This window comes from Natrix helvetica (assembly GCF_964273705.1).
Source record: "Natrix helvetica genome assembly, chromosome: Z".
Taxonomy (NCBI): domain Eukaryota; kingdom Metazoa; phylum Chordata; class Lepidosauria; order Squamata; family Natricidae; genus Natrix; species Natrix helvetica.
This window is the reverse complement of record NC_138554.1, coordinates 58214219-58226766: the sequence shown is the minus strand read 5'-3', so window position 1 is coordinate 58226766 and position 12548 is coordinate 58214219. Positions and strand designations below refer to the sequence as shown.

Sequence of the window (12548 nt, the reverse complement as noted above, 5' to 3'; positions counted from 1 at the left end):
ATGATGTGCTCAGGAATTGTGTTGTGTCCAGTTTCTATTCACCACAGTACTTTAGGCTGCTGCAGACATTGCTCCTTTCCTTTAGTTGCTGGATGCTTTCCAATTTTGGCTTGGGATGCATAATGAAGGGACACCTGAATTCCACAGAGGCATCAGCCCACATAAAGGTCATCCAAAGCTTTCTATATCACTTACCAGATCTTTTGTGGTCTCCTTATCAACATAGGTTTAGTTCTCTATCTATCTATCTATCTATCTATCATCTATCTATCTATCTATCTATCTATCTATCTATCTATCTATCTATCTATCTAGTATTGTTGTATTTGGGTCTTTTTCCGTGTAAGATTGAGATTGTCTTGGCAACGTTTCGGCGATGTCCCACTTGCCATCTTCAGGCTGGTGTTTTTGGCTTGGTGCTTGTGCGAGTAAGGCATGGTCGGAGCTGTTGTCTTTCTATAAATCTTGGTGGTGTGTGTGTGGAGTGCTGGCTTTGTTGCTGTAAGTGGGTTGATTGGCTGTGTAGTTGCATCCTGATTGGTAGATGGAGTTGATGTTTGTAGATTGGTCGACTGTTTCGTATCATCCTGTGTGGCTGAGGTGCTGGCTGTGTGTCTGTTGTTCTTTTCTGTTGTAACGACCTGGGTGGTGGGTGGGGTTTGTTTGTTGACTAGGGCTAGTTTCCGGATGTCTGGTAGGCGGGAGGTATCGTCACGTTTATTCATATTGTGGGGGTGTTTCTCTGTTTCAATGGCTTCCATAATTACTCTCTTGTTGAAGTGTTCTGTTTTGGAGATTAATTTGGTTTCTTCAAAATCAATTTCATGTCCTGTTGCTTTAAGGTGCTGGAAAAGGGAGGAAGCTTTTTCTTTTTTTCTGACTGCGTTCTTGTGTTCTGCGATACGTGCATTTATTCTCCTATTAGTTTGTCCAATGTAAGTGTCAGGGCAGATTTTGCATGGTATTTCGTAGCCTCCTTGGTTTTCTAGCTGGATGTTGTCTTTGGGGTTTCTTAAAATGTTGGTTATTTTTTGGTCAGTGTCGAAGGCTGTCTTGATATTGTGCTTGTGTAGAATTTTGCTGATTTTATCTGTGGTTGATCTGTTAAGGGTGGTGATGGGATTGTGCGTTTAAGTAGTGATTGGTGTGTGTTTTTTTCCGGAAAAAACCACACACCAACTGCTACTTAAACGCACAATCCCATCACCACCCTTAACAGATCAACTCTGTAGCCAAGACCCTCATCTCCAGAACCAAACGCCTAGCCGACAACGACACCTGAAAACTGAATTACGCACTCTCACAAACATATTAATCTCCAACGGATTCCAAAGAAAAACAATTACCAACCTAATCCAAAGGGAGACTCCCCCCAAAAACCGAGACACAGAACAGGACAACAGCATCGCCCTCCTCCCTTACATCAAAGGGACCACAGATAAAATCAGCAAAATTCTCCACAAGCACAATATAAAGACAGCCTTTAGCAGTGACCAAAAAAATAGCCAACATCTTAAGAAACCCCAAAGACAACATCCAGCTAGAAAACCAAGGAGTCTACGAAATACCATGCAAAATCTGCCCTGCCACATACATTGAACAAACTAATAGGAGAATAAATGCATGCATCGCAGAACAGTCAGAAAAAAAGAAAAACCGTCCACCCTTTTACAGCACCTTAAAGCAACAGGACACTTTAAGCCCAAAACCCACCTGAAGATGGCGAGTGAGACCTCGCTGAAACGTTGCCAAGACAATCTCAATCTTGCACGTGAAAAGACCCGAATACAACAAGACCACCATACCTACACCCGTGAAAATCTATGAAAACATTAGATAGATGATAGATAGATAGATAGATAGATAGATAGATAGATAGATAGAGATATGTATATAGATAGATATAGATATATACATATATAGAGAGATATAGATATAGATATTGACAATAGGGTTTTATGTGACAATTTATTTAGCATTTAGTGTTTCAGTACATTTTTATTATTTTAGGAAACTTGAACATAAATCTTAGAATCCCAAAGGTGCTTTTTCAAGAAGAGGCAATTGCTTTTTCTTTTGAAGACTTTTAGCTTCTCATCCAAGATGCTTCTTCAACTCTGATGTTCGACCTTTGGAACAACCTGGATGGCTGAGAATCTCCATAGACATCAGCCTTAGAACCTACCACTCCTAATGCTCATCCTGTTTCATGGAGCTGCAGTTCCTATGACTGCTTATGTGATATACTGTCTTGGTGGGGGAGTGATGCCATGTATTTACCGTAGTCTAACTTTGATAGCATTATGCACTGTGGTGACAAATGCTGTTATATATGATCACAGTAGTGCGTTCTGTATGGCCATTAACTATATTTGAATACTGCCAGAATTGGATTCTTTTCTCATTTGCTGCTAACACTTCCTTCCATTCCTTGAAATACAAGTACTTCTCATTTAGCAACTGCTTCATAGAATAACTATTTGCAGGTATCACTAATCCTTGCATTTATAACCTTTTCAGTTCAGTAAAGGGAAAATCTTCATAATTATCTGTTGCTTCTTTTGTGCTTCACTCACCAACTTCAGCCAGGCTATTTTTGAATATATTTTCAGTGCTGTTTCAGAAAACTAAATACATTGATATGGTACAGACATAGAGGAGGAAGTGCATCAAGCATATTTTGCCTAAGCAACTTCAAGTGATTATACCGCCTTCAGTGAGATTAGCACCACTCCACTCTGGACAAAAAGGAAAGCGTTTGGTAGCGGTTGCCCCTGCAATGGGTGAGTTTAGTAGAAAGAGAAATGATGCCCAGGGAGTACCTTAATTATTTTCCTGGAATTGACTTACATGATGTAAATAAAAACGGTACCATTGGCCAGTCTCTGTTGGTAGAATAGAAATCAGCAATAGGAGCACAATTAATGTCAACACACTTTGTTCCTAGTTCAAGGACTAGTATAGCAAACAGAACTTTAATGTGGTTGTGTGGAAGAGCCCTGAGTCTTGAGCTGTTACTTGTGAAGATATTTCAGTCACGAAGAAATCTTCTCATATAGAGTTTATCAAAATCAATACAGCTAATCCTCAGTTAATCAACTACCTTGGTTAGTGCCCGTTTGAAAATAAAACTGTAATAAATGATAATTAAAATAATTCATTTTTCAGCCAATGTATGCATTTCGGACTAAATTTTGGATACTTGACAACAAAAGACTTCAGTGTGAGACTGATGAAGTTCTAGTCAGTTTCAGGCAGCTGCCTGGAGGAATTTAATCAACTAATTTAAGGTCATACAGCTGAGCTTGTTCAACTTGCAGTTGTTAACATTTTTTAGAGTTATGCTGCTCTGTGAAAAAAAAGTGGCTCAGGAAGAGATAGCTTGTTTAAGCAATCTCTCATTCCTGTGAGGGGGCAAAAAAGGGGGAAGCACTGGGTCACCGAACACTGTTGGATAGAAATGAGACTGCAGCAACCAATAATCTTCTACTTCATTTTCCTTAACAATCAAATCACTGCAACAGATTTCAATCGCTAAACAAGAAGAGGTATATATGGATTCAGTTACAAAAAAAGTAAAAACGCAGGGTAAGTACAGGTAGTCATAGATTAATAATGGTAATTTGGACTGGTTATTCTATCAGCAAATAACATAGTTGTAAAGGGTGACATCATGTGATTTTGCCAACTTACAGTGGAAATTCTGGCACTTCCGGTTGCCATCATTAAGCAAATTCTGTGCGGTCATTAAGTGTGATACCACACAATTGCCATTTCTGATCTCTTGCCAGCTTCTGTACTGACTTTCCTTGTTGGAAGCCTATAGTGAAGGTCACCAATGATGATGCCGTGAATACGGAATGCTATATCACACTTGCAAGCTATTACCAAAGACCCAAATTGTAATCACATAACTGTTGGGATGCTGTGATAGTCACAATTATAAGAACCAGTCATAAATCCCATTATTCAGCATCGTAACTTTGAACAGTTGTTAATTTTCTTGAACTATCTGTACCATTATAGGCAACAAAGGTCAAATTAGCATTACTGAATTTTTACAGGCCAGGTATTATCTACCTATTTATTAAATGTATATGCCCCTCGACTTGGGCAAGTTTGAAACTTATGCAGTCTGTATAAGTCTATATTTTATTTTATTTATTTATTTATTTATTTATTTATTTATTTATTTATTTATTTATTTATTTATTTATTTATTTATTTATTTATTATTTATTTATTTATTTATTTATTTGTTTGTTTATTTATTATTTATTTATTTATTTATTTATTTATTTATTTATTTTTTATTTATTTATTTATTTATTTATTTATTTATTTATTATTTATTTATTTATTTATTTATTTATTTATACATACTAAACTCAGAAATCCATCACAGTTTGGATGCCGGATTAGGGAATATAGCCATAAGACATATATTTAATATGTATATATACAGATAGTTCTCAATTTATAACCACAACCGAGCCCAAAATTTCTGTTGCTATGCAAGACAGTTGTTAAGTGAATTTTACCCAATGTTATGACTTTTCTTAGTACTTTTGTTAAGTGAATTACTGAAGTTGTTAAATGAATCTACCTTGCCTATTTACTTTGCCTATCAGGTTGCAAAAGATGATCACATGACCTACATACATGCCAGTTGCCAAGCATTCGTATTTTGATCATATGGTCAAAGGGATAATGCAACCGCCATGTGAAAAACAAACATATGTCACTTTTGTCAGTGCTATTGTAACTTTGAAAAGTCATTAAACAAATGTTTGTAAGTCAAGGACTACCTATATTTAAGTACAAAAACTGCAGCTGAGTATATATTTCAACAGTTTAATCAAAGGGCACTAAAAAACAAATCAGAATGAAAACAATACATATGGTTATTCATTTCATAATTGTACTATATGCTGCAGTGGCGCAGTGGTTAGAGTGCAGTACTGCAGGCTACTTCTGCTGACTGCCAGCTGGCTGCAATTTGGCAGTTCAAATCTCACTAGGTTGACTCAGCCTTCCATCCTTCCAAGGTGCGTAAAATGAGGACCCAAATTGTTGGGGGCAATATGCTGACTCTTTAAACCACTTAGACAGGGCTGTAAAGCACAGTAAAGTGGGGTATAAGTCTAAGTGCTATTGCTATATATTTACATTACTAATTCTCATTACACTATTTCTGATGCCTCTAAAATCATGAAAACGTAAAATATGTCCACATTTATATTTCTTTTCTCTGCAGAGATATAGTGATAATAACAAACCTGGGTGGTTTTAAAAGGGAGCTTACAGGCTTATATAAAAGAAGGCTGTAAATGGTTACCAGAGATAATGGCTAATGGCTATATATTACTATCATCACTAGGCTATAACTATTTATAGCCTTATTATCTATAAGATCAGATAAAGTTACAATACTAGTAGAATATAGAATTATTATGCTATATTATAATAGTTGTACTACGCATTAAACTAAAAAAATCAAAATATTTTTCAATGCATTTTGCAACTTCCTGTGTCAATTTTTGTTCATTGACATCCTACAAATAATTTTTAATCTTGATATAAATTTGTTTTCTCATCTTTAAAGGTTCCGTTTATCTTGATTATTACTGTATTAACGTTTTTCAGTTTACTGTATAAATATCATAGAACTCAGTTATTTTTTATAATGTATTTTAGTATTTCGGTTTAATGTACCCAAATTATGTTAGTATTTCACAATACAGTAAAGCAATTAACTTGTAAAAATAGTTATAGTGGTGCTATAATCTATTGCTTTGGTACTAAATAATTTTAAAGAAAATTAATGTTTCTATATGCAAGTTGTGGAACAGGGGGAGGAAGGAACTCTTATTGCATAAATATCCTGCTTCAAAGTTTTACCAGATGTTAGACTAGATGAACCTTGATCTGGACCATCAGAGTTCTTATATTTCCAAATCACTCCCTGGAGAACAACTATGGCATGACTAACAATGATCTAAATTACTGGCGTACATCATAGAAAATATCTGTGTTTTATAAAAATTGTGGGTTTTTAAGCATAGCTGAAGGCACAAACTGAATTGCCTCTCTAGGCCTTTACAGCCACAAAAATGGTAGATATGTGTATATGATTATAAAATGTTGGAATATGTGTAAACACCCAAATACACTAAATCCAGGACTGACACAACAAAGTTTATACATACTTAAATTGAGAAACTCCTTTAACTTGTTACCTAATCCTAACTGCTTTTTCCCTAAGGATTTTAGAAAGCTGAACCTAATAAATTGTAAATGATTGCTTATCATTGACATTCCTATTCTTGTAGTAACTGGCCAGTGCAAGATAAGAATTTGGGGAAGAGAGAGAGAGAGGGAGAGAGAGAGTGGGAGAGAGGGAGGGAGGGATACATGCATGCATGCAAATATTACATATATTTAAACTTTAGGGTTAAAGAACAAATATAGACTATGTGCGCTTATACAATACACAATTGTATATTAGTGTGAGTAGACAAGAGGCTAGAAACAACTAATCATATAGGATTTAGAAATTCAAATTATTTTCATTCAGCCTAAATAGTTTATTTTGATATCATTGATGAATGATGCAACTAGTATGGTTTAGTGATTAAAAAGTTGAACTGGAGATGAATAAGCTTAAGCTAAGTTCACCTCAAATTATTAAAGCCTACCTCACAGGACTGGGTTTTTTGGGTAGGGAGGAGGGAAATGGAGGAAGAGGCTCTATGCATAGTGCCTTCAGCTCTTGAACAAACAAAATTATAAGAGACTGAATCTGAAAGAATGAAATACAGGTAGTCCTGGACTTGCAACAGGCTATTTGTATATCCCATTTCTCGTTTAGGGACCGTTTGAAATTACAATGGCACTGAAACAAATGACTTATGACCTTTTTTCACACATATGACTGTGTGTCGTATCCCCATGATCACATAATCAAAGGTCAGATGCTTGACAACTGACTCATATTTGGGACGGTTGCAGTGTTTCAGGGTCACATGATCACCTTTTGCAATCTTCTTTCAAGCAAAGTCAATGTGGAAGCCAGATTCATTTAACAACTATATTGCTAACTTCACAACTGTAGTGATTCAATTAACGATGGTGGCAAGAAAGGTTGTAAAATGGGGCACAACTTATTAACAATTGCCTTGCTTAGCAATGCAAATTTTGAGCTCAATTGGGTTGTAAATTGAAGAGGGGGGGAAGGAGGGAGAAAGAGAGAGAGAGAGAGAGAGAGGGAGGGAGAGGGAGAGAGGGAGGAAAGAAAATGTTTTCATTGTTCAAATGGTGCCCTCTTCAGGTGCAGAATTACTTTGCTCTGGAAGTTGAGTTGCAAACTTTTAGTTTGGAGGTTCAGTAGGAAACATTGAAATATTAAATAATTCTGCAGCTCATCAATATTGACTAACTGACCAAGGTGGGCAACCATCAGTTTCTATTCTGGTCTCTGATTCTACTAACCATCAAATCACTCTTTGGCTTTTCCATAAGAAACCCAAATTGAGATAGATACAGTAAGAATAAGCAGTGGGGCATAGAGTTGCCAACAGCAGCAGAAAATAGTGCAAAACTGCAACAATCAAAATTATTTAAGACTCCCAAGGACTTACCTCCAACATCTAAATCAACTCTGTAGTTGATGACATGAGTATGGATTGTACCAAGTGTGTGATCCGCAACTCTATTACCATAATCCAGCCCGTCACTATAGAGGAAAGATGAGATTATGTATCCAGTTGCTTGGACTTTGCTTTCAATGGCACCATTTGGATGAAAAATAAAATTCCAGACATAGTCATAGTTACCGATGGTAACTATAAAGCGCATTACTAGCGCAGAGCTAGCGAGTCCCCCATAATAGACAGACTCAAAATTGGAAAAATGACGTCGGAAAGGGGTCCCTGTATTCTGCTCAAACACACAAATTGAGTTCTTGTGTACCATTGGCTTGAGGTTTTCAATTAAATAAGCAGCATCAAGGTAAGTGGCAGAGTAAGGGCAATCAACTCCACGAACTAATGAATGTGCAAATCTTCCCATTCCAAAGCTTGCATCCATGTATCGGGTTAACATTCCACCAGGACTATTGGAGCCATAAATAGAAATGGCATCCTGCACGCCGAGTTCATATACAATTCTTTGATCCTTGAATCGGATATCATAGAGATGGAGTCCTCTGTGTACACCCATCCGAAAGGCAAAACTCCAGGTTGGGGTAGTTACTTGGTTGTTTCTCACATTGTAGTGAGACCCAAAGGGCTCATGATAGAAGGATCCAGATCTTAGAGGGGGTGTCCTTGGATGAAGTGAGGAAAAGCCCCCATCAGAAGAAACCGGCTTAACTTTTGTTACAATCACCTTCTTGGCTTTGAATTCTTTTTCCAGTTCTGCAAAACTGTTAAAATATTGGCCATTATAAAATACTTTTGGAACTTTCCAGTCAGAGACATTCAGACTGCTGTGGTCAACAAGCACTTCTAGTCCCAATGGATGCAAGAAAAAGCCTCTTACATTCTGAAACAAGGTAATCCAGGAATACCGATCCCCAGACTGAAACCCCCCAGGTAATGCAAGGATACCTTCAAAATTGCTTCCATTATGTCCAAATACTTGAGCCATAAAAGTGGGTGCCTCTAGAAATTTCTTCTCCACTAGGAATGTTTGAATATCGCCAAATTCACTGAGTATTAGAGTCCTGCCATGATAGGATATTTTCTTTCCATATTTTTGCACCGTCACATCCCAATGATACGCGGGCACTGGAAGTGGCCCTACAACATACTCAGTGACATTTGGTTCTAGTTGATTTCCAAAATACACCACGGCCAATGCTTGTCGAGGAGGGCGTGGTCCATCATGATCAAGGAATTTCAGCACCTCTTCCTTGCGGGGGATATTGACATCAACATAATGAATAAAATTATTGGAAGATACAGCCTGAGAAGCATCTACCAAGGGCAACTTTAGTTGCAGGTATTTCACCACCTGCACCATCTCTTCTGCTGACAGGGCAGCAAATATCATATTCTTGTTCTTCTGACTTCTATCCAAGGAAATAGGTGACTTAACACCACAATGACTAGACTTCTCCCTCCTGTTCACCAACACACATACCAAGGCAAAAATCGTAACCAAAGCAAGTATAAGAAGAACAAGGAGAGCTTTGGGGTTCATTGCTGCAAAGATATGCCTTGAAGACTCACCAGATGTTTAAATGAAGGCAGTCCCAAAGACAATACAATAGCTGCTAGATGGTAAGAGACTTTATCTATTTTCTGCAGGAAATGGGACTTCACTGGATTGGGTCCAAAAAGTGGAGGCTTAGAATTCATGGCTTCGGTTAAAAAGTAAACGCCCTTTCATGAGAGCTTTAATCTCTTCACGATGCCAAAAGTGGATAATGTATGTACTAAAAGACTATGGATCACAGGAAAGGAGCTAACTACTAAATTGAAAATAACAGATTGCCTCATTTTGAAAAGATTCCTGAACCTATTGCTACATTGCTCATTGATGCATTTTTACTATTCCCCAAACAAATTAATAGGCTGTGTATTACTCTTAATAGAGTAATGTTGCTCTATTAAGTACATAGCACAACTGTTATTGGTATAAAACCTGAGATAAATCTCAAAAGTGCATAGAAGTAAATTGGAGGATCAGTTGATCTACTGCTGCAAAGAACTGAAGTTGGACTAGAATGCTTAGGACATAGCATAAGTTAGAATAACTAAGAACAGCTGATGGACTGCAATAGTAGAGTTTGGGGTTATCTTCAGAGATTAAGTTTATCTGATCACAGAAAGTTAGAGGAAAGCTGCACAAATGAAATATATGGGAGAACTGCAAGTGGTGCAGCTTGAGAAATTGTAGCCAGTGTTAAAAATAAATTATTTAGGTCACTTTTGCACAAGCAACCTATTGCATTTTGTAGTCTTTCAGCAATGGCAAGGTCAAAATTATATTAATGAGGATGTGCTTTACATCACCTTAGAGTAGTGCACTGAAGATGCTGTAAGTCATTAGTGAAGAAACAGCCTTAGAATCATTGTAGGCAAGCAATAGAAGGTAATGAAGTTCAGAATATGTGGAGAAAAACTACCCATTACACCATGCATAGTGGAGGCAGGTCACTAAGACTGCTGTGACCCTAAATCAAGTTTCTTCTACAGGAGCAACTGGAAGTTTTTTTGAGATAGGAATTTGAGACTGTCTCAGCATACTGCACAGAGGAAATGAAGATAAAAACCATATTATAATAATGTAAGGATTTAGGATATTCAGATTGAATATTGTATTAATCAGTTACAGGAACCAGTTTTCGAGGTGTAGAGAACAAACAAATGAACAAACAAGTGTATATCATTATTTGCCAAAGAAAGTGTAACTTTCATCAGTTCTTTGTCCAGGCAGCAAGAATAGTTGTGACATACTGAGTGTATCAGTGAGCAATGGGATAAATAACTATGTACCTAGAATAATAATAATAATAATAATAATAGGTAGTTAGAATAACTATGTTCTTGGAATTTTTGTGATTTGAATGACATATGAAGTTCAGGAAATTCTGGTTTTTGCTGCAATGCAAAATATTTTCTATGAAGATAAAAGCCTATTATCTTTATGTGAACAAGGCTCTCAGGAAGCATCTGTCTGTGAAAGGGCTTTTTAAAAAAGGAAGAGGGCTTCCATATAGTAGCTCTTAACTACTGTAAACACTGCATTTCTGCTGAGTACTAGAATTGTAATTGTTAAAGATCATTCACGTTCCAGGAAGTCTGTCATTACAGTAGTCCTGGAGTTATAACAGTTTGTTTAGTGGCCGTTCGAAGTTACAACAGCACTAAAAAAGTGACATGATCGTTTTCCACACTTACAATCTTTGTAATATCCTTGTGATCAAAATTCAGACACTTGGCAACTGATCAAATATATGACGGTTTGCAGTGCTCCAGGATCTTTTGACAAGCAAAGTCAATGTGGAAGTCAGATTCACTTAACAGCCATGTTACTAACTGAACAACTGCAGTGGTTCTCTTAACAACTGTGACAAACAAGTTGTAAAATGGGGTAAACTTCTCTTAACAACTGTCTTGCTTAACAAGAGAAATTTGGGGGCTCAATTGTGGTTGTAAGTCGAGGACTACCTGTATTTGGGGGCCGGGAATCATACTCCCATGCATACCTCATAGTTCTGTGGCTGAAATAGAGGAAAATAATCCCCTGGGGGAAAAAAGGAAGGAATTAACTAGGAATTAATGGGAAAAATAAAGAAAACTATACCAGATCCAGATGACTAGTTCACAAAAGAATTTATGGCGAAGGCAGCACAAGTGGTAATTGTTCATAACACGTATGTGGGGCAGAAATATTATTGGGAGACTTGACAATGCAGAAGAGGGAAACTAATTAGCCAGAAGAGAGACTAAGATATGCTCTCATGGTGTGTTTGTGTGTGTGTGTGTGTGTCAAATAAGTCAAGATAATGGCCATAATCATGTGATTGAGGTGCTTCCCCTTTTTTATATGTGACACACGTGTTTAAAAGGGGATTTCAATCAGGTAGTCTTTGCTGCCATCTTGATTTTTTCAAAGTATGCTTCATCATGTTTTCTTATGATACAGTTCCAACTAGATGTCTATGAGTGGCATAAAACATACCAGTAAGATTTAAGTTATCTTCATCGCTGGTTGCTATCTTAGTTATACTGCCTCCAGTCTGACATCCTGCCTAAATGAAAGTTCCCAGAAATATTATACACCTCAAGGCTATATCTGAGCAATGTCAGATTAAGATTAAGAATTGGAAACCTCCCTCCCTTCTCCTCCCCTTTCTGAAGGCAGCTAAGTGGCTGCTGCTAGGTGGGAGAGGCTCAGAGGGGAGGGGAATTGACAGGGTGGCCAGGAAACTGTTAGGAGACATTGAGAATGAGGGTCACATGACTGCAGCAATGCAAGAGTGGTGCTGAAGCGCATATATGTATGTATTTGTGTTACAACCCCTGGTATGACTAAATGTGGGAGGAAGGTCACTACTCCCTCTTTCTGTCCTTCGGCTTATCACAAAGACCATGCAGGCAGAAAACCATATTTTTATTTTTACTGTTGCCTTTTTATAGGCAACATACCTATTTCCCTGGCTCAACTGATAAGGAAGAGAACCCGTGGCTTAGTGGTTAAGACTCCTGCCTAAGATATATACAGCCCGGGTTCTAATCCCAGTAAGGGTATGGCTAGCTGATGAGAGCTAATTAGCTTGAAATAGATCTATCCTAGTCTCCCTTTATTTATTTATCAGTACAATTACAACACACACATATATATATGTGTGTGTGTGTGTGTGTGTGTGTGTTTTCTGAGGTTTTCGCGGGTGTTTGTATGTACATCTTTGGTTGTTCGAGTTTTCTCCCGCGTAGAATTGGAAGTATCTTCATGACGTTTCGATGAAGTCTCATTCATCATCTTCAGGCTGGTGCTTCCGGCTTGGTGCTTCCAGGAGCAATGTGAGATCTCAGCCG

General features: G+C 37.5%; 1 protein-coding gene across 1 annotated transcript in view; it reads right to left on the bottom strand.

Annotated features, from left to right (window-relative positions):
• LOC309401574 (uncharacterized protein) overlaps positions 1-9250 on the bottom strand; it is a 37405-nt gene extending 28155 nt beyond the window's left edge. Inside the window, exon 1 of the mRNA XM_081970644.1 lies at positions 7641-9250. Coding sequence (XP_081826770.1) covers positions 7641-9204 — 1564 coding nt within the window. The 5' untranslated portion in view covers positions 9205-9250. The remainder of the gene's footprint in view (positions 1-7640) is intronic.
• Positions 9251-12548: the final 3298 nt, after the last annotated feature.